This window comes from Lissotriton vulgaris, chromosome 5 (assembly GCF_964263255.1).
Source record: "Lissotriton vulgaris chromosome 5, aLisVul1.2, whole genome shotgun sequence".
Lineage (NCBI taxonomy): Eukaryota > Metazoa > Chordata > Amphibia > Caudata > Salamandridae > Lissotriton > Lissotriton vulgaris.
In genome coordinates this window covers 1,614,251,178-1,614,275,144 of record NC_141693.1, presented here as the reverse complement: position 1 = coordinate 1,614,275,144, position 23,967 = coordinate 1,614,251,178, and the positions used below count along the sequence as shown (strand labels likewise).

Below are 23,967 nucleotides of genomic sequence, written 5' to 3'. Positions count from 1 at the left end.
TCCTGGCTTACCCTGTGAGGCGTCCACTCCTGGGCACCCCCAAGGTAGAAGCCAGGCATCCTTAGCGTTGTGGGGGCCGTTGTGGAGATTAAGTAAGCTATTGCCCAGAGTTGCAGAGTGGGACTCCATGATTGGAATAGGCAGCGAGGCGAGAATTATCAGGTCCGTGGAATTTTTGAGCCCAAGACCCGCCGAGGCGGGGAATTGAACCCTGGCCCGGGCTAGATCTCTACATCAGGGTTTGCCGCTCTAACCATTGAGGCACACTTCTCCATATATAGACGATGTCTTTGCTATATGGGATGGGTCACATGAATCTGCAGGCCAATTTGTAGTGGATCTAAATTCAAATGAGATTAATCTGCATTTTACAGGGAATATCAACAATGAAGCCATCACGTTCCTTGATGCTAAGGTTTTAATTAGATAGGGGCTAATCCACACCAAATTGTTTAGGAAACCCACAGCAGGGAACTCTACTCTGCATGCGAGTAGCGCCCATACGCGACATCTCATTAGTAGTATTCCGTACGGTGAGATGCTGCGAATGAGATGTTTGCATAGCGGTGAGGATGGCCTCAAGACTGCTCAGAATGATTGTATGCAGAGGTTTTTAGCCAGAGGCTATTCCTGAAGAACTATAGAATCAGCCATCAGCAAATCCATGACAAGGACTAGAGAAGAGCTGTTACAAGATGGGGAGGTTGAGGAAAATAACAATATTCCAACACCCCAGAAAGAGAAAGAAAATACTGGTAGAGAAATGCCATTCAGAGTGGTTTTGCAATTTAGCAAACAACACAACCAAATCAAAACCATTACTGATAAGAATTGGCCTCTGGTTTTCGCGGATCCTAACATTGGGTCTGACCTACCTTCCAGAATATCCATCACATACAGCCGAGGTCCATCCATGGGAGATCGGTTGGTGGACACCAACCTTGAAACTATGGATTCAGCAAGTTGGCATTAGAATAGAAAAGGATTCTATCGCTGAAAAACATGCAAAGGGTGCCAACATAGCATCAACAAAACTGAATACAAGACCCCATTCAGTGACAGGAAAAAGTCTATCAACAAACTGTTGGCCTGTAAAACTGAACATGCAGTATATATTCTGACCAGCCCTTGTGATTTAATCTATGTGGGAAGTACCAAATTGGCGGCACACAAAAGAATCCTACAGCATCTCAGGGCCAGCAGTACCCAAGACAACACTTACCTCGTAGCCCGACTCTTTAAGGAAAGACAATCAGCTAACAACAAGGATCTTACATTTTATGTAATTGATACGATTCCCCCAAGTAGGAGAGGAGAGGACAGGGAGAGTGCATTGAGGTTACTAAAGACAAGGTACATTTTGGAATTTGGACATAGGCTTAAGTGCTCTAGTCAGCACAATATGCCCCAACCTGTTGGCGGATAATGCATATCCTTATAGAAGACCCCTCACTCACCAACCTAGTTGGTGACATGCTTCATCATCTGGGTCCCAACCCGTAGGCCGAGTGCCTACAGGGTGTGCTGTGACACCTGACTACAGTGGAGCTGGTTAGTGTTTTCTTTTATGTGTGCAAAACGATCAAAAAGTGAGTTTAAAAAGGGCCAAAACTACTCACTGCAAGTATTTATTCTTGAGTGCTTGAACCCTTGTTAAAAAAATGTGTGACACCTGTGCCTAATTAGGTAGGCTTTGGTGTCAATAGTAGTGTTTTAAAAATAGCAAAGTGTGCTATGTGAGATGTGATATTTACAATGCTATTAATTAAAAAGGTCTACATGTTTCAACCATTGTATATATTAATTGGTTTTCGTCAGGAGCGTGTTATATAGAACTGGGTGGTCCGCACACGCTAAGGCGCGTCCTGCCCTAGTCCAAATCGGAGTTCACAAATTGCGAGCTCGTGTAAAATAGTGCGTTTTTCTTATTTGAGAAAAAACCTGTAAGGAAACAGGAAAACAAAAGACAGGAAGGGGTCACATACCGGGGTAGACAATACACATGTACAACATTTAACACATATATTACTAGTCTTTACCCCAATCATATCAATAGATGGGGTCATGCCAGCGTTTAGAATCAAACAGTAGGGTCCATCTATTGCGGTCACGCAACAGTGCTTCAGTGTTTTTACCGGACTGTGCCTTTCAGTAAAGAACCAGCGCCAAAAAAGAAGTGTCGGACTGGTTTTGGCGTCTGGGAATATAGTGTAAAAGGGGGCGTACTATGAGAGAGTGATCTTAATGGTGCTGCGATGTGGACGGCTGCAAAGGTTGTGAGCAGTTGTGACATCGCTATCATGAATCGCGACTTGTTTATTATCTTTTAGCTTACGCTTTGTTGCGGCACTACCGCTTCATGGGCACCAGCGTTTCCAAGACGGCAAGAGTCCGTCTCCTGTAAAATGATAAATAACAGATGCCAAGTGTAAGCTTACTGGCTGCTCGGGTCGGGCGATTAGGTATAGCCTGCGGGATTGTATGGTAAATCGTTTCCGCATTCAGGCCAGCCCAATGGTACTTACTTGCAACTTCTGTTCATCAAGCGGAAAACCTACTTGGTTCCGGCTGGAGGTGCCCCGAGGAATGACCGGGTTATCCGTGGTTGCCGGTAAAGTAAACCCATAGCATTTCCTGGTTGGGCGTGGCCTCGTCACTTGGTCTCAGCACGTGGGTCGGTACGGGCCAATCGGATCATTTGGAAGTGAAAAGTAGGCGGTCTAATCCATACCCGGAAGCCGATTAGAGGACTGTTTACATTGCCATGGGGATAGCGCTGGCTTTTTATTTTTAATTTTTAAGAGAGGGTAATGGTACAAAGGCCTACCATACGAGTTCTCAATGTCAGTGGGAAATTACTAGGACAGAGGACAGAACCAGGGTTAACAACCACAGGGATTGGTTGCGCAATATTCACTGATTAATCAGAGGATAGTGCAAATAGCAGTTAAGGATAGCTGCTCAGTTTTACTGAACACATGGCTAATGAGGACAGTTCTTAAGTCATTACACTGTTCCATGGGATATTATCATTCAAGCCACACTTGTTGTTGGAGAGTCTATAAACCCACCTCTGTTCTTTTTCAAACAATCGTTGAGTCAGGTTGGCTCCTGTTTTGACTTGTTCAATAATTGTCCATTGAATGTCATCTGGTGTGTGACCTGCGGACAAAAAATGTTCAGTGAGTTTGGTGTTGGTCTTTTTGCATCTGATAGTGCTTCTGTGCTCTCCGATCCGTAACTTGATCTTCCTGCTCGTCATTCCTACGTAATGTAGGTCACACGGGTATGTTAGTCTGTAGATGACATTTTCACTATTGCAATTTGTCTGCCCTCTGATTGTCCAGATCTTATTTGGTTCCAACTGTAATGTTTTGGTGTTCTTGGTGTATGGGCAAACGCTGCAACTACCACATTTATGGCGGCCTGTCACCTTCGGTAAACCCCGTAGGTTGGTTTGTGTTTCTTTTTCTTGGGTCACCTTTATTGGTCTTGTGTTGACTACTGCGTCTTTTATGCTCCGTGCTTTTTTGAATGAGAATAGGGGTGTCTCCCATCTCAGATTGCCTGTATTCAGAATATGCCAGTGTTTTTTTTTATTCTGGAGACATCATTAGATATGGTGTAGTAAGTAGTAACACATGTCAAGGGGATTTCTTCCACTGTTTTGTTTGTATGTTCCAATAGAGCTGCATGCGGTTGATTCCGCGCTCGCTTTTGGCTTTTTTGAAGAATTCTGTTTGGATATCCCCGGTTAAGCAATTTTTGAGTGAGATCCTGGGCTTGTTTTTTATAGTCTCCCAACTCACTGCAATTTCTGCGGATCCTTAGGTATTGCCCGTAGGGTAAATTCTCACGTAAGGGTCTGGGGTGGAAGCTTTCAAATCGCAGTAGATTGTTTTTGGAGGTTGGCTTGTAGTGGGTGACAGTTGTCAGTTTTCCTTCCTTTTTTGTGATCGTTACATCTAGAAAAACCAATGTATCTGGGTTTTTTTCATAGGTGAACTTCAGGTGGTCATCACAGGTGTTGATCCAGTTGGAAAAGGAGGTTAGGGAATCCTCGGTGCCTTTCCATATGGTCAGCACATCATCAATGTACCTACACCATAATAGGATATTGGAGCTGTAGGGGTTGGTATCACTGAGGATATATTTCTCCTCAAAGTCATATACGTATAATCCCGCTATGCTCAGCGCAAAAGAGCTGCCCATGGATGTACCCCCCGTCTGTAGAAATATCTGGTCTTCGAACTCAAAGTAATTTCTTTTGAGTGCCAGTCTGGCACATTCCAAGATGAATTGCCTATGGGTTCTGGATGTCCACTCTTCCTTTTCCAGTGCTCGCCCTAATACATCCAGTGTGGCATCCTGAGGGATGCTGGTGTACAGGCTCTCAATGTCAAAACTCACCAGGATGGTGTCATTGTCCACGGTGAGTTGATCCAGGATTTGTAATAGACTTTTGGTGTCTTGGAGGTACGTGCTGGTTTTTTGCACCATAGTCTTGAAGATCACGTCGCAAAATTGCGAAAGTGGTTCCAGAACCGACCCCAATCCAGAGACAATTGGCCTGCCAGGGGGTGGTGTCTTGTTTTTATGTATTTTTGGGAGTGTATAGAAGTAGGGGATTCTCCCCTCACTTCTACAAAGGAAATCTGCCTCTTGTTTTGATATGAATCCCTCTGTCTCAACGTGTTCCACTAGTGATTTTATCTCACTTTTCAGGTCTTCTGTTGGGTCCATTGGTAATCTGCGGTAGCTGTTTTGGTCTGCTAGAAGTCAGAGACATTCATTTTGATAAGCTGTGCGATCTTGCACGACAATGCCTCCGCCTTTATCTGCAGGCTTAATGACAATAGTATCACAATTTCGCAAATATTCAAGGGCAATTCTTTCTTGATTAGTCAGGTTCATGAAGGGTTTCTTGGGATTCGTATTCTCAACATCGTTGAAGACAGCTTGCTCGAAAGTGGAGATTTCCACAGGAATCAGGTGAGGTAAACTTAGATTTGTTCCTAAGTCCTGTTTCAGTTGTATCCAGGTTTTCTTCTGTGTTAGATCTTTTTTCAAAAAATGCTTTCGGTCGCAATTTACGAAAGAAAGATGAGAGTTTGCAGTGAAGTCTAAACTTATCTAGGTTCGCTGTGGGTTCAAAGCCTAAGCCCTTATTTAGGACTGATCCCTCGGCTATGCTGAAGGGTCTGCTGGAGAGGTTTGTTATTAAGTTCTCCGATTGCTCGGCCCCGCTTTCTGAAGGTTGTGACTGTTCTGATTCGCACTCGGATCTTCCAGTGCCCAGTGCACTTGACCCCCCTGATTCTGTTTTTTTCTTCTTCCCCGTCCCCTTCCGCCCCGGTACAAAAAAGGCGGTCTATAGGGATTGGGTTGAAAAAATGGTTGCTGGAAGGGTGGTTGCCAACCATACATCGGAATAGTTTGTGGGTGGTAGTAAGGGTCAGGAAGCCCTTGCATTGGCATTGGATTAAAAGATGGCCAATTTCCATGTCCTCTACCACGCCCTCTCCCTCTTTGTCTTGTACTTCCTCCACTTGAGTTTCCACTGGAGTTAGATGTATTGCTTGATGCATTACTGGAGGCATCTGAGTTGTCTTCTCCTTTAGATGGTGGTACGAGCTCTGGATCTGAGTATGGATATGCTTTGGTCATTGAGAATCTTTTCAAGTCCTTCTGGAACTTCTGCACTTTCTGTTGTGTCAGATTATCTTTGTAATCTGTCATCTCCTTATTTAGCTCATCAAGCTTCTTTTTGAAACCTGTGATGGTAGTTTTCATATTCCCTTCTGCCACCTGGATCTCTACCTGGATTTTCTCCGAGAGTCTTAGGGCTGTTTTTAGGATCAAGACTATCCAGTCATGCTGCAGTGCCACGCTATGGCTGCCCAGTCTTTTCGGAATATTTCATCCTCAAGAAAGATGCGAGGTGCATTGGAAACTAGTAGCCCCTTGGGTGCCATGTTGTTGTTCAGATGTTGCCTAAGTATCGTCCCATGTAGAATAGTCCTGATTCTGTTCCTCTTAAGTTCTGTTAGGTTTTCCCAATCTTTTGTTGTGGAAATGCTCTGTGCTATGTTTGCGTCCGCAAACACCAATAGATCACTCATTATCTCCTCTATCTCAGCAGAGGTGTAGGAGAGGCCCTGGTTTTCGGCCATATTTACAATGGATATTGCCAGTGTGGTGCAATGATGTCTATTGTGTTTTTACTCTCGCAGCTGTGCGCTGCCTAAATCTTAAATAGCAAAAGAGAGAGTGAGGGAAATTTATGTGAGGTGGGAACTCCTGGTCCCCGAGATAGATTACAAAAACAATAGAGGAGTGTCCCCTCGTGGGTAGAGAAAAACTCTCTGGACATAGGCTTAAGTGCTCTAGTCAGCACAATATGCCCCAACCTGTTGGCGGATAATGCATATCCTTATAGAAGACCCCTCACTCCCCAACCTAGTTGGTGACATGCTTCATCATCGGGGTCCCACCCCGTAGGCCGAGTGCCTACAGGGAGTGCTGCGACACCTGACTACAGTGGAGCTGGTTAGTATTTTCTTTTATGTGTGCAAAACGATCAAAAAGTGAGTTTAAAAAGGGCCAAAACTACTCACTGCAAGTATTTATTCTTGAGTGCTTGAACCCTTGTTAAAAAAATGTGTGACACCTGTGCCTAATTAGGTAGGCTTTGGTGTCAATAGTAGTGTTTTAAAAATAGCAAAGTGTGCTATGTGAGATGTGATATTTACAATGCTATTAATTAAAAAGGTCTACATGTTTCAACCATTGTATATATTCATTGATTTTCGCCAGGACCGTGTTTTATTGAACTGGGTGGTCCGCACACGCTAAGGCGCGTCCTGCCCTAGTCCAAATCAGAGTTCACAAATTGCGAGCTCGTGTAAAATAGTGCATTTTTCTTATTTGAGAAAAAACCTGTAAGGAAACAGGAAAACAAAAGACAGGAAGGGGTCACTTACCGGGGTAGACAATACACATGTACAACATTTAACACATATATTACTAGTCTTTACCCCAATCATATCAATAGATGGGGTCATGCCAGCGTTTAGAATCAAACAGTAGGGTCCATCTATTGCGGTCACGCAACAGTGCTTCAGTGTTTTTACCGGACTGTGCCTTTCAGTAAAGAACCAGCGCCAAAAAGAAGTGTCGGACTGGTTTTGGCGTCTGGGAATAAAGTGTAAAAGGGGGCGTACTATGGGAGAGTGATCTTAATGGTGCTGCGATGTGGACGGCTGCAAAGGTTGTGAGCAGTCGTGACCTCGCTATCATGAATCGCGACTTGTTTATTATCTTTTAGCTTACGCTTTGTTGCGGCACTACCGCTTCATGGGCACCAGCGTTTTGGAATTTAACAGCATACAACCAAATGGCCTGAATGTCACAGAAAACTTATCTATAAATATGATTGGCTCTATTTAAATACCTGTATACTTCCATCTAAACACAAACATATACTCATCACTCTAACTTTTGGGCTCTATACCTTTAAATGAAGTAGATGGTTTCATGTATAGCACTTTAGACATAAGGGATTTTGTCCATACTAAATGATAATTCATTTGTACATTTGCACATAGATGACCTTGAAATATGATATCTGTTACTGTGTTTTTGACATGTGGTTTTTTATAGATATTATATTATATTTATATATTTATTGCTCATATATGTATTTTATAGTGTACTATTTATATTTATATTGAAGCATACATACATTATTTATACATAACCTTTATTTTTAGGAGATATACATATTTATACCTTTTATGAATGCGCCTTTGCACTATGCACTACGCTGAAAAATCAAATATTGAATTTATTTTATTTCAATACTTGAGGCTCACTGGGTATTTTACCAGTATTCAATCATGTCTATACCCACGAGAAACAATACATTTCTTTATCTAGTGGTTGGATGTCTATGTGCAGTTGGAGATACAACATTAAAATTCATGGACATATGATCAAGTTTCATGAATATCTGCACATTATATTAGATAAGATTTACTATATACGCACTGTCACTTTACATTCATGTATTTTATTCTTCACATCACTTTTATTTTATTTTATTTTTCATACTATATATCAAGGATCACTGAAACAATATTGATTTCAACAATATCGATTTACAAAAATATCGAGGAAAAAATATAGAATACCATACCAATGTAGAATATCGACCTCCTATCTCCAAACAGGTAAGTACAAAAATATCGAATAAAAAATATCGATGTAAAAAATATAGTTAGTCAAAATATTGAATGTTTTAAAATGCTTTAAATTAGTAAAAATATCATGAAATAATAAATATAATTAACTTAAACATACTTAAAATACTTAAATACCCTTAAAAATAATACATAATTAATGTAAGTTTAAAAAAAATACACATTTATTTATTAATACATATATATATATATATATATATATATATATATATATATATATATATATATATATATATATATATATACGTAATATTAATAAAAGAATTACAATATTTTTTACCAAAGCATAGCAGAAAGGATAACATTTACTATTACCACTCCAGTGAGTGCAACAGTAGGGAAAGCGTTGGATAGCGTAGGTGTAAAAATTACTATTCCCACTCCAGAGAGTACAATAGTAGGCAAAGTGTTGGATAGCGGCAGGGTAAAATTGACTATTCCCACTCCAGAGAGTGCAACAGTAGGGAAAGCGTTTGATAGCGTAGAGGTAAAAATTACTATTCCCACTCCAGAGAGTGCAACAGTAGGGAAAGTGTTGGATAGCATAGGGGTAAAAATAACTATTCCCACTCCAGAGAATGCAACAGTAGGGAAAGCGTTGGATAGCGTAGGGGTTAAAATTACTATTCCAACTCCAGAGATTGCAACAGTAGGGAAAACGTTGGACAGTGGCAGGGTAAAATTCACTATTCCCACTCCAGAGAGTGTAACAGTAGAGAAAGCGTTGGATAGCGTAGGGGTAAAAATTACTATTCCAACTCCAGAGAGTGCAACAGTAGGGAAAGCGTTGGATAGCGTAGGGGTAAAAATTACTTTTCCCACTCCAGAGAGTGCAACAGTAGGGAAAGCGTTGGATAGCTTAGGGGTAATAATTATTATTCCAACTTCCAGAGAGTGCAACAGTAGGGAAAGTAAATACTTCAAATATAAATAAAAATAAATTAAACATTAATACCAATTACTAAGTAATTAAAAGTAATTAACAATTGTATATAATATAATAAATAATCAATTACAAATACAAATAAAAATTAATTAATAAAAAGTATTACCTATTAATACAATATTTTTACCAATTAACAATGAATTAATTAACAATTACAAAATAATTAAAAATGTGAACAAAAAACGAATAAATAAATTAAAATATTTAATCAATTACTATTAAATTACTTCCCACCCTATTCCTCTACAAACCCACAACCCGCAACATAAAATAAAATTAACATAATTATCAATTAATTCATTAAAATAAATTACCAATTATATTTTATTTAAATACCAATTAAATATTTTAATATCAATTAATTAAAAATAAATACCAATAAATAAAATAAAATTTCTTCCCACCCTATTCCCCTATAAACCCACAACCCGCTACAGAAAATAAATTAATAAAATTAACATAAATATAAATTATTCAATTAATTAAAATTAATTACCAATTATATTTTAATGAATTGCCAATTAATAATTATTTAACAATTAATTCAAAATAAATACCAATAAAATAAATTAACATTTTTAATTACCTATAATTAAATTACTTCCCACTCTATTCCCCCATAAACCCACAACCCACTACAGAATTATATTACGCAAAAATAAAATACCATAAAATTAATTAATCAAAATAAATTAGAAAATAAATATACACTTTTCACACATATACTAACAAAAAATACTTTAAAAATACGATATTATTAAAAAACCTAATATTAACTTTCTTACCTCAAATTCGATATTTTTGTTGTCTATATTCTGCCCATTCTATATTTTTGATGTCTATATTCTGTCCATTCTATATTTTTGTTTTCTATATTCTGTCCATTCTATATTTTTGTAGTCTATATTCTGTCCATTCGATATTGTGTCCATTCTATATTTTCAATTCGATATTAATGCTATTCTATTCAATATTTTTGTAGTCTATATTCTGTCCATTCGATATTGTGTCCATTCTATATTTTTAATTCAATATTAATGTAAATCGATATTAAAAATTCGATATTTTTACTGTATACCCTATATCAATTAGTAACGTTAGACTAAAGGGACGACCATGTAACATAATAACCGATTATTAGAAATTGTATTATGCTATGTGGTTTTAAATATTTATATGTTGAAGCAAGTGATATGTCCTTGTATTATAACTACAGTTTACGTATTCATATGATGTATTGCACTGTATTCAATGTATTGCACATGTCGGAAACATTACCGCTATGATTTATAAGAATGTCTACTATGTCAATTGTTATGTAGCAGCAAGTGAGCACTATTAACAGCACTTGCACTTTAAAAAGGAAAAAAGGTTGTTGTACCGTGTCATGTGATCAAGGCTCACCCCGAGCCGAAACGCGTCAGGACCAACCAGGCAACATCAAATAAATTAATTTGGCACAACCCAAGTGGTCCGTCTCCGTCTCATGCACAAATACGGATGAAGGACGGAGTATAACGATATATATATATATATATATATATATATATATATATATTCAAACCACAGGTTGCCCTCTTTAAAGATGTCTCACACGGAGAGGTTGAAACACACGCTACGCCGGTAGCAGCAGTAGAAGCAAGCACGCTTTCCCTCCACGATAAGATCGCCAAACGCGTTTCGAGCATTGTGCTGCTCTTGGTCACTGGCTACACCACCACAGGGAGATAGAGGGCTTTAGTGGAATCATGTTTTATTCAAATTAATAGTCCCGCCCATGTAGGCGTTAGCAAACACAGCCTTCTGGGTATCGTAGTTTGTGCAGATTGTTGACAGGACTTATGATGCCAAATGTCAACCTGTTTGAGTGCTGCTACTCCGTGTAAAAAATACATAAAATGTCTAAAGCCCAGTGGGTACGGTGGAGTCTTCTCTCTGAATATTACCCCCAGTGGGTGGGAGGTTAGGTGGACTCGCTGTACTGCTCACAATATGTCCCGGCAAGCAGGCCCCCTCCGTTCCAGTCAGTGCTTTTGGTTGTTAAGCACCGTGGATCCGCCTGGTTCAGCGGCGGGACATCTTCGCGACTGAGCCAGCCGCTATTAATTCAAACCACAGGTTGCCCTCTTTGAAAATGTCTCACACGGAGAGGTTGAAACACACGCAACGCCGGTAGCAGCAGTAGAAGCCAGCCCGCTTTCCCTCCACGATAAGATCGCCAAACGCGTTTCGAGCATTGTGCTGCTCTTGGTCACTGGCAACACCACCACACGGAGATAGAGGGCTTTAGTGGAATCATGTTTTATTTAAATTAATAGTCCCGCCCATGTGGGCGTTACCAAACACAGCCTTCTGGGTATCGTAGTTTGTGCAGATTGTTGCCAGGACTTATGATGCCAAATGTCAACCGGTTTAGGTGCCGCTCACCGTGTAAAAAATACATAAAATGTCTAAACCCCAGTGGGTACGGTGGAGTCTTCTCTCTGAATATTACCACCAGTGGGTGGGAGGTTATGTGGACTCGCTGTATTTTTGCACGTATGATAGAACTGTATGACTGGACTCTTTATTACCCGGTGATGGTAGCCTTTGATTTAATTGGTGCCCACTTGGGCTTGATTGAACTGTGTTTGCTCAATTCAGGCGCTGGCAGCATTCGATGTATTTTGTGCCCACTTGGGCTGGACTACACCCTGTTTGACATCACATGAATTGTGCATTTCCTCGGCTGCCAGCATTGTGGTCATTGGCTTTTAGCGCTCAGTGTGAATTTACTTTCCCATTGCCTACGAACCTTACTGTTTGTTCTGAAAACATCACGCATTTACCAGTCATGCTTCGAAAACGTTATGTGAATATTTAACAATTTATTTTACATGTTTATTTAGTCTAAACACAGCCCGCATGTAAACAGGCAAGTCTGTTGTTTATTACTTTTGGTATGGCGTCAATACCATGTGACCATGTATATAGTGCACACCTTTCAGTTTGTTCGTTCTCGTGAAAAAGCAGGTTTCACCTGCGAAACGCATTGAGAAAAGCCGTTGTAATAAACACGCTTTGCAAACTTTAAGTGGCCCTGATTTCTTTTCTTGACAAGGAGAGTATTTGGCTGGAATATATATATATATATATATATTTTCTCCCATCGATCTCTGGTATGATAGGAACGGTGTCGTTGGGCGGTCCGAGCAGGGACACCGGAAGTCCCAAAACGTCCTCTCACCAATCTTTCTCGTACAAAAGATACTCGGACACCTTCCTTCTGCAAAAAAGTGATTTATTGCGGCAAAAACCTTTTCTTTTTCTGCATAAAGTGATTTATTGCGGCAAAAAACAACGCGTTTTGGCGATTAAGCCTTGATCACGTTTGAGACTCTCGATGCACACAATCAAATTTAAATCCATTGGTGTATAATAAATCATAAACATTAACATAGGACTATTTACTGGTACTGTATACAAGTTGGTAATTGTATCGGCCATTTTATAATGTGCAAAAATGTTGCGGCCACCTATATGCAGTTCATTTATAAACGCATTTAGGTGGAATTGTAACTCGAGCTACATCACATGTTCATAAATCATGATTATACAGACAAGAGGTGTAATTTTTCGTATTGAAGTTCATACCAAATTCCTGGTCGCAGTCATCTATAGAATTATGAAGGTCTTTCCCAAGTGGGCTTGACTTTATAAATACAATATGATTCAACATACAGATGGCATAACTTCCATAAGGCAGTTCATTTAAGAATCATACTCATATTCAAGCAGAAGAGTAGAAATCTCGCCCAAGTGGGCTAGTCCTAATTCTCAACCAATTGGAAACATACAACGTCGTTACCATCGTATCACCCCTCTAAAGTGTGTATACTCGTGTTACGCTTAGTCCATAGTTATTCACCATAAAACACACATTAAGATAGTTCAAAAGTCCATCAACAGCTTGGTACACGCGGCAAACTTGCGCAATAATGCCCGAGTGGGCTTAGACAATGTTAACTATTATACATGTAGAAATATACAATTATATCAGCGTCATAATGCCACAACTCATTGATCTTTCAGTTGAACCAACATGTGTGTTAATTTTCTGTGGCCACAGTATTCTACACCATCAAAGCACCTACGAAAATAGAAATATAAAATTACTAAAACCTGCAACTGCGATCCTGTACTATTGTTAGCTCATACAATGAAATTAATGCAAATGTATTGCCAATTCCTCAATAACATTTAATCCATTCGGTACAATACTGTTGAATTCGATAATGTACATTGATTCTAATTTGCGTAGTGATAACTCCTGATTGCCACCCCTGATCCCATCCCAAGGTCGACACAATCAATCACAACCATGCGTTCTCCTGTTTCATCTTGGTAATGACGTGAGTGAAAATGTTGAGCTATTGAATAGAATCTGTTATTATTTCTAATAGCTCGAAGATGCTCAAGAACTCTCTTCTTGGCCTGGTGTTTCGTACTACCCACATACCACTTGTTGCATTGGAAAATTAGAATATATACACAATGTGTGGTGTTACAGTTAAGATGTTTCTTAATTGTAAATTCCTTTCCGATGCTGGGGATTACCAGTTTGTTACAATTGGAGCTCCCTTTGCAGGCTTTGCACCTGTTCAGCATTTGTAAACCGGATTGTGTGCCCTGTATGCTCTGATTGAGTTGTGTGACATGGTTATGACTAAGTTCATCTTTCAATGATCTGCTTTTCCGAAACGTGATCTGTGGATTGCTCCCCAGATCTGATTTTAGGTGCTCATCACTTAAAAGAACATGCCAGTGTTTCTTAAAAATGTGACGGATATTATTGGCCTGTCCACAGTAAGTTGTGATGAATCTGATTTTATCCGATCCATCATTCAGTTTTACTGGAAACAGCAGATCATTTCTCTCAACTCTCTCTACCCTTTTACAGGCCTCTGAGATAGTTTTTGTGCCATAGCCACGTTCTTTAAACCTCAGACACATTGTAAGTTTTTCTTGTTCAAAGGCTTCAATAGAGCTGCAGTTTCTTCTAGCCCGCAAAAGCTCCCCATAAGGAATATTTTTTACCAAATTGCGGGGATGTGAACTATTGGCTCTGAGGATACTGTTGCCTGCAGTTGCTTTGCGGTGCAATCTAGTTTCAATGTTCTGATCTTTAATACATACCGATATGTCAAGGAACTCTATTGAGGTTTTACTTATGTCTGCACTGAAGGTTAAATTGAGGTCATTATCATTCAACTTCCTCACAAAGTCCATAGCTGATTGCTCTGAGCCATTCCAAATGACGAAAATGTCGCTAATATAGCGTAGCCACAGGGCAACTTTGGTGTTAAACTCTTCCATCGATGCGGCCACCTGCTCCTCCCACCAGCCCATGAATAAATTTGCGTAGCTGGGGGCGAAGCAGGTGCCCATCACGGTGCCCTGTGACTGTCTGTAGATGGTCCCATCAAAGACAAAAAATTATTTGTCAGACAGAACTCTTTTATTTATGATCATATTGGAATGATCCAGTAGGGAGATTGACCGGGTTCTAAAAAAATGTCTTCGGGGTCCGGTTCGAGGGCGACGTAGGTACACTACGGGTGCCGAGCATCGAGGGCGGTGTGCCGAATATGCTCCCACCCCCCTCCTGAGACCCATGGTGTTTATTCCCAACACCTTAAAAGTGCAGAAACGATCAGTAGAAGCCTCCTAAACCAGGAGTAATTAGGAATTAATCAATTATTCCTAATTTTTTTGCACTTTTTTCACCCACCATTTTTATAATTTTCACATCTCACGTCCCTAGGTAAGGGTGGGCCTTAGAGTGCCCATACCGCCAGGGTTTATCACACCCAGTCCTGACGAATTGCCGGGTAAATTAACACCGTTTCGATGGCAAGAAACATGTTGACTACTCTCTAGGATCCCACCACTCAATTAAAAGTAGACTGGATCCTCACATATATTTTATACTTTTTGTCTTTAGTGATCATTTAATAAAATTACTTCAGATACACTACTGACAATTTTAAAATACCCTCATCACTCACTATATGTTCATTTCCACTCAACACGCCCTAAACTCACCAACCAGCTCCGCAGTAATCCTGGCGTTGCAGCACACCAAAGAGACATTCGGTCTCGTTGGTGGGGCCCGATGATGAAGCATGTCATCGCTAGGTGGTGAGTGAGGGCCTTCCTAAACATCCTAGTGTGGTTGTTACTGTGCTCCCAGAATGGTTTATCTTCCTCCCAGACACTCTTCTTTTGTTTATTGATGGCATTTAACCCTAGTTGGTGCCTAATGCTGGTATAAAGGCTACCAACGTCAAGGGTAATGAAGACAAAGTCCTCTTCCCAATGTTTGCCGCAATAAATCACTTTTTGAAGAAGGAAGGTGTCCGAGTATCTTTCGTACGAGAAAGATTGGTGAGAGGGTATATATATATATATATATATATATATATATATATATATATATATATATATATATATATATATATATATATTTTTTTTTTTTGCAAATCCCTTTCCTCAAGGGAATGAGTAAGCACTCACGATCCAGTCTTTCCCAAAGTGCTTTATTTCTTTTTTTCTCTCACAAGTCTCCAACACAAAACCAACGCGTTTCTCAACAGCAGTTGCTTGTTCACGGTCATTGTGCACAGTGTTTCCTCCTCCTATATTGCGAGGAACCCGCTTTGAATTCGGTTCTCTCTGCATCTCTTTTGTCCATTATACAAACAATTATTGTGTTAGTCGGTTGGAGACCGTGTTTCTTTTATCTCAGAAAATCAATCAAACGCAAATGTGCTTTACTTTAAATTTTGCGTCTCAAGGGAAAGATTTACTGTTCGTGCGCAAGGATAATTGGCAATAAGGTTACTCTTTATTTTCTTCCTCCGCTTTGTTACCAGTTCCAACAAAGTGCGGATTTTTAAATGGTACCTTCAAATCTCCTCTAATGCGCAATGTAACCACACTCCTCTCATTTCGTTCACAGCCACATACGGTAATTAGTGCCGGGGTAACGCCAAAACGCTCCTCCGTGCTTACCTCCACCTTCCGATGTTGGTCCGCCGGGTCGCGTCCGTGTCCCCCGCGCACTGCTTCCCGAGTCGAGCTGTTCAAACGTAAGGTTGGCGTTCACCAGGAAAGCTCCATCCATTGACCGATTTGGCTCCGTTATGCAATCCTTTGGCGCTCAATCCACTGGTGCAATACTCCTCAGAGATGGCACACAACAGTAATTGGAAATTATTAAAAACATATGCTCTAGAATGCATATTGCCACATGAAAGGGGTGGAGATCAGGAAAAACAATTAAGACGCAGGGAATCAATACAAATCCTGAATTTCCAAACAATGACCCCCTGGGGGTTAAATCAGAGCAAAGAACTGTATGTGCACTTGTAAATAGATTGATGGAGTACCGTTTGGGTGGGTTGAGACCTTTGTTTCAGAGCAGAGATGAGGATAACATCTAACATCTTAAAAAGTGTTATTTTATATAAAAAATGGTTTTTGCGTTAAATCAAATCATGAACTGATATTGGAAAATAATGGACAACTATACTTGAAAGACTATAATCATGGTACGATATGATGGATAACAAGGAGGTGGATGAATCATTACGGACATGGTTGATACACTACTTAGATGAATAGAACATTAAGCATTAGATGCATCACTGATGTCAAAAAAATTGTTGATCAATGGTTAGCCACTATGGCTCTTAGGCCCACTGGAGGGCTTAATCACAGAACAGTTTAACACAGGTTTTGCACACGGAGTTCATATAGAGCATTATGCCCACTAGAGGGCTTTATGTTTGGTACCTAATAGCACAGAATGTTACCGTTTTCTCCGTGACATGAATAGAATGTGACTTAATTGCTTTTTTTAGCCTTAAGTGTATAACAAGCACACAAGAATTTTGGTATACATAATAATTATCACCTCTATATTTGTTGGTTCGTTAAAATTCACCATGTGTATAATGTGGCCCAATGTTTAGCAAAAACTACATTTCCCAACTTACTTCCTGTTTTCAACAGGAAGTGAGTTCAAAATTCAAAGCGGGTTCCTCGCAATATAGGAGGAGGAAACACTGTGCACAATGACCGTGAACAAGCAACTGCTGTTGCGAAACGCGTTGGTTTTGTGTTTTGTGTTGGACACTTGTGAGAGAAAAAAAGAAATAAAGCACTTTGGGAAAGACTGGATCGTGAGTGCTTACTCATTCCCTTGAGGAAAGGGATTTGCAAAAAATATTTTCACAGCGGGGCTCTGCTGAGGAGTATTGCACCGGTGGATTGAGCGCCAAAGGATTGCATAACGGAGCCAAATCGGTCAATATATATGTATATATATACATATACATATACATACACCTTAACTATACCTAACTTGCATGGTAAAGGCATGTGTTGTAAAGTCATCTATTCTATAAACAGACAGTGGGAGGGGGGCAGATGGGCAAGCAATACGAGGGAGGTGCAGGTGCCCATAGCCATGGTACAGCGGGCCTTCATTGGTACTCAAAGGTAAATAGAGAGGGGACATGGTTCACAGGTCCAGAAGTGTACTGAGGAGCCGGTTTCTGAGGTTCTCTTTTTATACCCTGGTGACCTGGTTGCAAAAGGTTGGAGAAGCTTCTAGACACTACCTCATCTGCGCTGGCTCCAAGTTGGACACAGTAACAATGTGGGGTAATTAGTCCCTTTGTGTGAAGGCAAAGCACAGGCTATTCAGTTGCAAATAGGGCTGTGCTCAGGTCCACCGACATCCTGTCAGAAGATGGTACATTCATGCACATCTGATCTCTCTAGTGTGACAGTCTGAGATTCACAAAATCTAACTATCAACTAAAACCATTCATGTGATCCAAGACAAGCTGCAAGCACAATGAGCTATGGGAAGGAAAATGCTACCTTTCTAAAAGTGGCATTTTCAAATTTGTAATGAAAGATCCGACTTTACCATTAAAAAGATATTATCACTACAGTTTCATAGAGACCATTATGAAATAGCTAGCTGCTCACAACTGTAAAGTGCAACAAATTAAATATAGTAAGGAATCCCAATGTTATACAATGGGAGTGGTAGGTCCCACAGAAGTGAAAACTGAATTTGGGAGTTCTTAGCTGCCAGGACATGTAAAACTCAAAAGTACATGTCCAACCTTTTAATTACATAGACCCTGTCTAGTAGGCTACCTAGGGCTTACCTTAGGGTGACTTTTATGTAATAAAAGAGGGGTGTAAGGTTCAGCAAGGGGTTTTAATGCCAAGTCGCCATGACAGTTTAAAACTGCAGTCAAGCTACAATGGTAGACCCGGAACATGTTTTAAGGTGCTACTTAAGTGGGTGCCACAATAAGTGCTCCAGTCCCAATGGTGCAATTTTATTGACTGTCCCGGGATATAGGGTATACCACTCTACAAGGGACCTACCGGTAAATTAAACATGCCAGTTGGCTAAAAGCCAATTTAACAATGTTCTGGTAAGCAGTGGTAAAGTGCACAAAGATTTAAGGCCAACAAAAACACATTCATAAAAAAATGAAGGGTAAAATATAAAATGTTTGGGGGTGACCCTGCAGGTGTAGCAGTCTTTAGGTAGTGGACTGTTATGAAGGTTATCTAAAGATTGTGTTTGGTCTTTCATCTTTCTTCCCTCAAGTATATACCTCCACTTTGTAAAATCACATTAATCCTACTTCTCATTAAATATCTCCTTCTACTTGTTTAAAGATAAGGTACAAAGCTTGTTCTCCCTGTTCATTTGACTGGCTACCTTGCCAAACCAGCCACTTGAAAATCACTATGCACTTTCCACATGGGCACCCCTCCTTCTCAAAATGAAAGCAGTCCATTCCTTGAGCGCCACAAATAAATCTACCAAAGTAGAGGTGGTAATGTTGACCCCACCTCTTATGGGGTGATATACTTACATATATCAGATGTCACTTTACCGCAGTTCAAAAATGTGTGCTTTTTATTATGTGTTGGAACTTTAATGTGTGATCTTTTATCTTCAGCCTTTCTAACTTCTGTGTATGTTTTTTGCTAGGTGACTCAATGACCCAATCAAATTTCACCTTGGGGACAGCATTCATTCTCCATGGATTCTCTGATCTTTCTCCAAAGCTGCAACTTTTACTCTTCATTCTGTTCCTAATCATATACGTCATAACTCTTCTGGGAAACAGTATAATTTTTGTTATTGTAACAGTGGATCGCACACTTCATACACCCATGTACTATTTCCTGAAGAAGCTGTCCTTATTGGAAATCGCATTTACAACGGTCACTGTTCCAAAGATGCTGACAGTTTACCTCACAAACAACAAAAACATTTCCTTTGTTAGCTGTGCTGTACAGATGTATTTCTTTCTATTCCTTGGTACCACAGACTGTCTTCTTCTAGCTGTCATGGCTGTCGACCGCTATGTAGCCATTTGTGTTCCTCTCCGCTATACGACCATTATGAGCAAAGCCAAATGTGTTCAGTTGGCTTTGACCGCATGGATTGTAGGACTTGTTTTTTCAGTGTGTCAGACCACATTCATATTTCATTTACCATTCTGTAAATCTCACGACATCTACCATTTCTTCTGTGATGTTCCACCTTTGTTGAGACTACCTTGCACAGACACTTTTGCGAATGAAATTGTGAATGCGGCAGCAGGGGTTGCATTCCTCTTGCTGCCTCTTCTGCTCATTATTTTCTCCTATGGCTTTATAATAAAAAAAATTGCAAATATGAAATCTACCCAGGGAAGGCAGAAAGCTGTGACCACATGTGCTTCTCACATCACCTCAGTCTCGTTCTTTTATGGAGCTTCCATTCTTGCATACATGCAGCCAAGCTCAAATTATTCCCGGGGGGAGGAAAGGGTGTTTGCAGCATTCTATGCATTCATTATTCCAATGTTAAACCCTTTGATATATAGCCTAAGAAATGAGGACGTCAAAGGAGCAATACGAAAACAGTTATCTTCCAGGGTACTTCACGAATCATCATAAAACAAAATAAAGAGCAATATCTTTATTTTTGGGAACAGCACAATATCATTGTTTCAAAATTAATCTCTCATCAATTCTTTGCAATGTGCATTGCAGTGGTCTTCAATAGTGTTGATGTTTGCTAATACCAAACATTTTGTCCTTCCAGAAGTAAACGTTAAGCAGTTTAAAACATAAGGACATCTCAGTTCCCGAATGTCCCCTGCTATTCAACAGAATTTTGGTTGCCACTGTTTTCATCCCCATCTGAGAGTGCTTCTCAGTTACTATTGTCCACCATACTTTTTCAAAGCCTGTACTGTCCTGTACTCTCCGGTAAGTTTTCTCTGTGTGCCCAGTATGTTGGTAAAACATGTTTTGCTACCAGAAATAGGTGAGCTATGGTTTTGCAATTACTTACATGAAGAGTTGCATAGATTGATTCCAGAGGGACGACTAGCAAGATTATCTCCTGACATCCCCATCATGGAATTTGTACTCCCACGATATCACTGTATTAGGTTTACAGTGCAGATATCAGTCAGTGACATCTTCTTCTAGAGTAATAACCTTTTTTTGTCTGAAATTGGCAATGCGTAGTCTTGTAGTGTATGTGCATGAATTCCACTAGCATACTGTTTCATGTTTGATTGCTTAGTTTAAGATGCATGTGGTAGTATATCAATTACACATTTTTTTCGGATGCATTACTTTTCGTTAAAAGTAAAGGGGAAACATCTTTTACGACGCAACTTTTACCACGCACTGCCTTTACAACGCAGGGTTTTCAACTCAAGTCATTACAACGAATTGCGCTGGGGGGCGCTGTAGGATAGGTAATAGTTTAATTTACTATACAACACCTTCCCTACTATCCACGGGGACTGGAGTTGGAATAGTAAATTAAACTATTTACTATCCAGCACCCCCCAACGCAAGTCGTTGTAACGACTTGCGTTGAAAAACCTGTGTTGTAAAGGCATGTGTGGTAAAAGCATGCGTTGTAACAATGTACATCCAAAGTAAAGAGTGTGGCCGAGCAAAACATCTGTCAGTTTATGGTGGAAGTCACACATCTGCAACACTCAAATTGACCCCAATGGAAATCTACTCTAAAAGTGAGCAATGATTGGTGTACCTGCTTCGCTGATATCTATGCATCAATCATCTATCTTAATTGGTGATGTTTCTGGGCTAAATTAAAATATTAGCAACATCAATCACTGGTATAGCAATATTTTAATTAATCATTTCATGCACAAGGGAAGTGGTTAAGGTGGGAGCTAAAGACAAACGTTCCAATAAGTAGGGTTGTGTGTTCGCACTGCCACCTTCTACCCTAATATTCTCTAACCTAATCACATCCAGGCGCTTTATACAAACTTCTTCATTAAGATTTGCATGTCTAGTCATACACAAATAGCTTGGTCTGACCTAATTGGGTCTACAACCCTAAGTGGCATCATTAAACTCTTACCGTAAATTCAACACATTACCTGATGCAAAGACCCAGATAGTGTACTTAGGAAGAAAAATAACAATATTTCACAGGATCTTCATGGTGAGTACTTTAGTGTTGGTGTAAGGTTATAGAGTCGTGGGGTTAGTCTTTAAGAGCAACCTCAACGTACTATCTTACACTGCGATGTCTATGATTAATTACCAATTTGGAATAACTGGCTGAATAGGATTATCACGCTTAACGTAGGATAGTCGATTTGGAAATTAGCAAATAGTAAACACCTTTGGACATAAAAATAGGTCCTAATCATGCCTTTGTTCCTAGAATTAGCGCTGTGAGCCATACGTGTAAGCGAAAATCCTAGGTATAAATTTTCTCCATGTAATGAATCCTTCCCATCCGTTCCTTGATTGTGGAATTTTGCTTCTCTGGAACCTTATATGAATTTGTAAAAGTTACTGAATTATGGATGTTATGAGGGCAAGAATCAGTGCTGAGTTTGCACCGTCTTAAAATAGTTTTATAATTCTTACCCAAAATCATGTGAGAGGAATGGGCAAAGCTGCAGACTAAATAAAAGCTAAGCTATGCAGAGGACAAGAACATCAATGCAAGTCATTTGTTTGTGCGTGGAATTGACTTTGTTTACCAATTGCTGTCTTGGCTTAGCAGGCCTTTTTTCATTTCTCCTAAACTGGGAAAAAGCACATTCAGATACTTTGAACATAAGAGCTACAAAACATCATGGACTGTAAATGGAGGTGGGCCACTGTAACAAGAAAACAATGCATGGATTGGTCTCACAGTCCACCTATATTGTGAACTCCACACTCTTTACCTCTTACTGCGTATTTCGTTTTTTTTGGTTATTGGGAGCCCCCATACCACTTCCACCTTTCATTTTTCGAGTAACTGGCGTATGCTTCATGTCTCTCTTCACCCTTTTTTAACCAGGGTGCTTTATATTCTCATGCCTCTCATTCCACCACATCTTAACAAGCAGCATAGGATTTGGTGGCAGGGTGATTCCAGTTGTGTGGGCTGTATGTCAGAATATCATATACAAAAATATAGTCTGATATAAATATTATCTCCTAAATATCTTTTTTTAAGAATATCAACTCTTTGGGTGCAGGTTTATTTTTTTTTAAATGCTATATTTGGGATACAATATTTATGTCAATAATATTCTGTTCTGGTAACACATTGGTCTGGTCTTAACCAGCTGCCAAGATGGGGTGCTAAGTAGCCGCATACCTCCAAAAACACATACAAGTGCTACTAAATACACATAAAAACAAGTACTGAAATGTAATACTCATTCTTTTTCAAATATAATTACTGCCAGAACAGGAAAGCATAGTTTACATGGTAAAGCATGAAGTAGCAACAAAGTGTGTCAAATTTCCTTTTTGTCAGGTCATTTACCCACTGGTTCGATTAAACCAGCATGCTTTCCAAAGGCTTAATGGTTCTGTAAAATATAACAGTGCAGAGAAGGTGGATGGGAGTGTTAAGCCTATGCTCCTTCCCATTTGATAACCAAGAAACTAGAAAGTATATCATTTTTCGAGATTCGCTACGGGGCTTGAGATTGATCAGCTTATATTGTTACTCCTCTATTTATGATTATCTCTTGTTTGGGTGAAGTAGAACTTCAGCTCATTGTGGTGTTGCTAGACCTGTTGGAAGCAACGTCTCAGGCAGGACAAAATCCACCTCAGGGTGGAGAAATGACATCATAGCATCAGGGTGGAACCAAGCGAAGGCGTAGCTGCATTGGGCCACTAGGTAGTTCAACTTAAGGTCGGGCACCCCAAACCTCCCTCTAATACGGAAAAGTCATTACTTGCCATCACATGAAAGTCTGTTCGCCCCCCCAGACCAATTGAAGAAGATGTAAGCGTTGTGTCAAAAAGAAACTGTTCGGGAGGGGAATGGGATACTATTAAAAATTTTGGGGGAAACAACCATCTTGATGACTGCAACTCTGCCAGCGATAACGGCAACCACAGCCATCTCTCCACCTAAGCCTCAAGGGTGCTGACCACTTTACCATAATTTAGGCGGAGTATTTTGGATGTGTCCAGATGCATATGAATGACCAAATATTTAACGGAGTCAGTGCACCATTCAAGGAGGAATTCACACTCCCACTGCTTTAGGTCTGAGGTTAAGGGGAAGATAATTGACTTGCACCAATTAATGCCCAGGCCAGAATGTTGTCTGAATCTGAGGATCTCCCTAATAAGTGGCTCCAAGATGACCTGAGGCTCCCTGGCATAAAGCAT

General features: G+C 40.0%; 1 protein-coding gene across 1 annotated transcript; it reads left to right on the top strand.

The window, feature by feature from the left end:
* Positions 1 to 19,287: 19,287 nt before the first annotated feature.
* LOC147716827 (olfactory receptor 2D2-like) lies at positions 19,288 to 20,235 on the top strand. Its single transcript, XM_086919785.1, has one exon. It carries the CDS (start codon positions 19,288 to 19,290, stop codon positions 20,233 to 20,235), a length of 948 nt encoding a protein of 315 aa, XP_086775911.1.
* Positions 20,236 to 23,967: the final 3,732 nt, after the last annotated feature.

Excerpts from the sequence above, each read along its gene's own strand:
- LOC147716827 (XM_086919785.1), top strand. The coding sequence starts at position 19,288 with ATGACCCAATCAAATTTCACCTTGGGGACAGCATTCATTCTCCATGGA.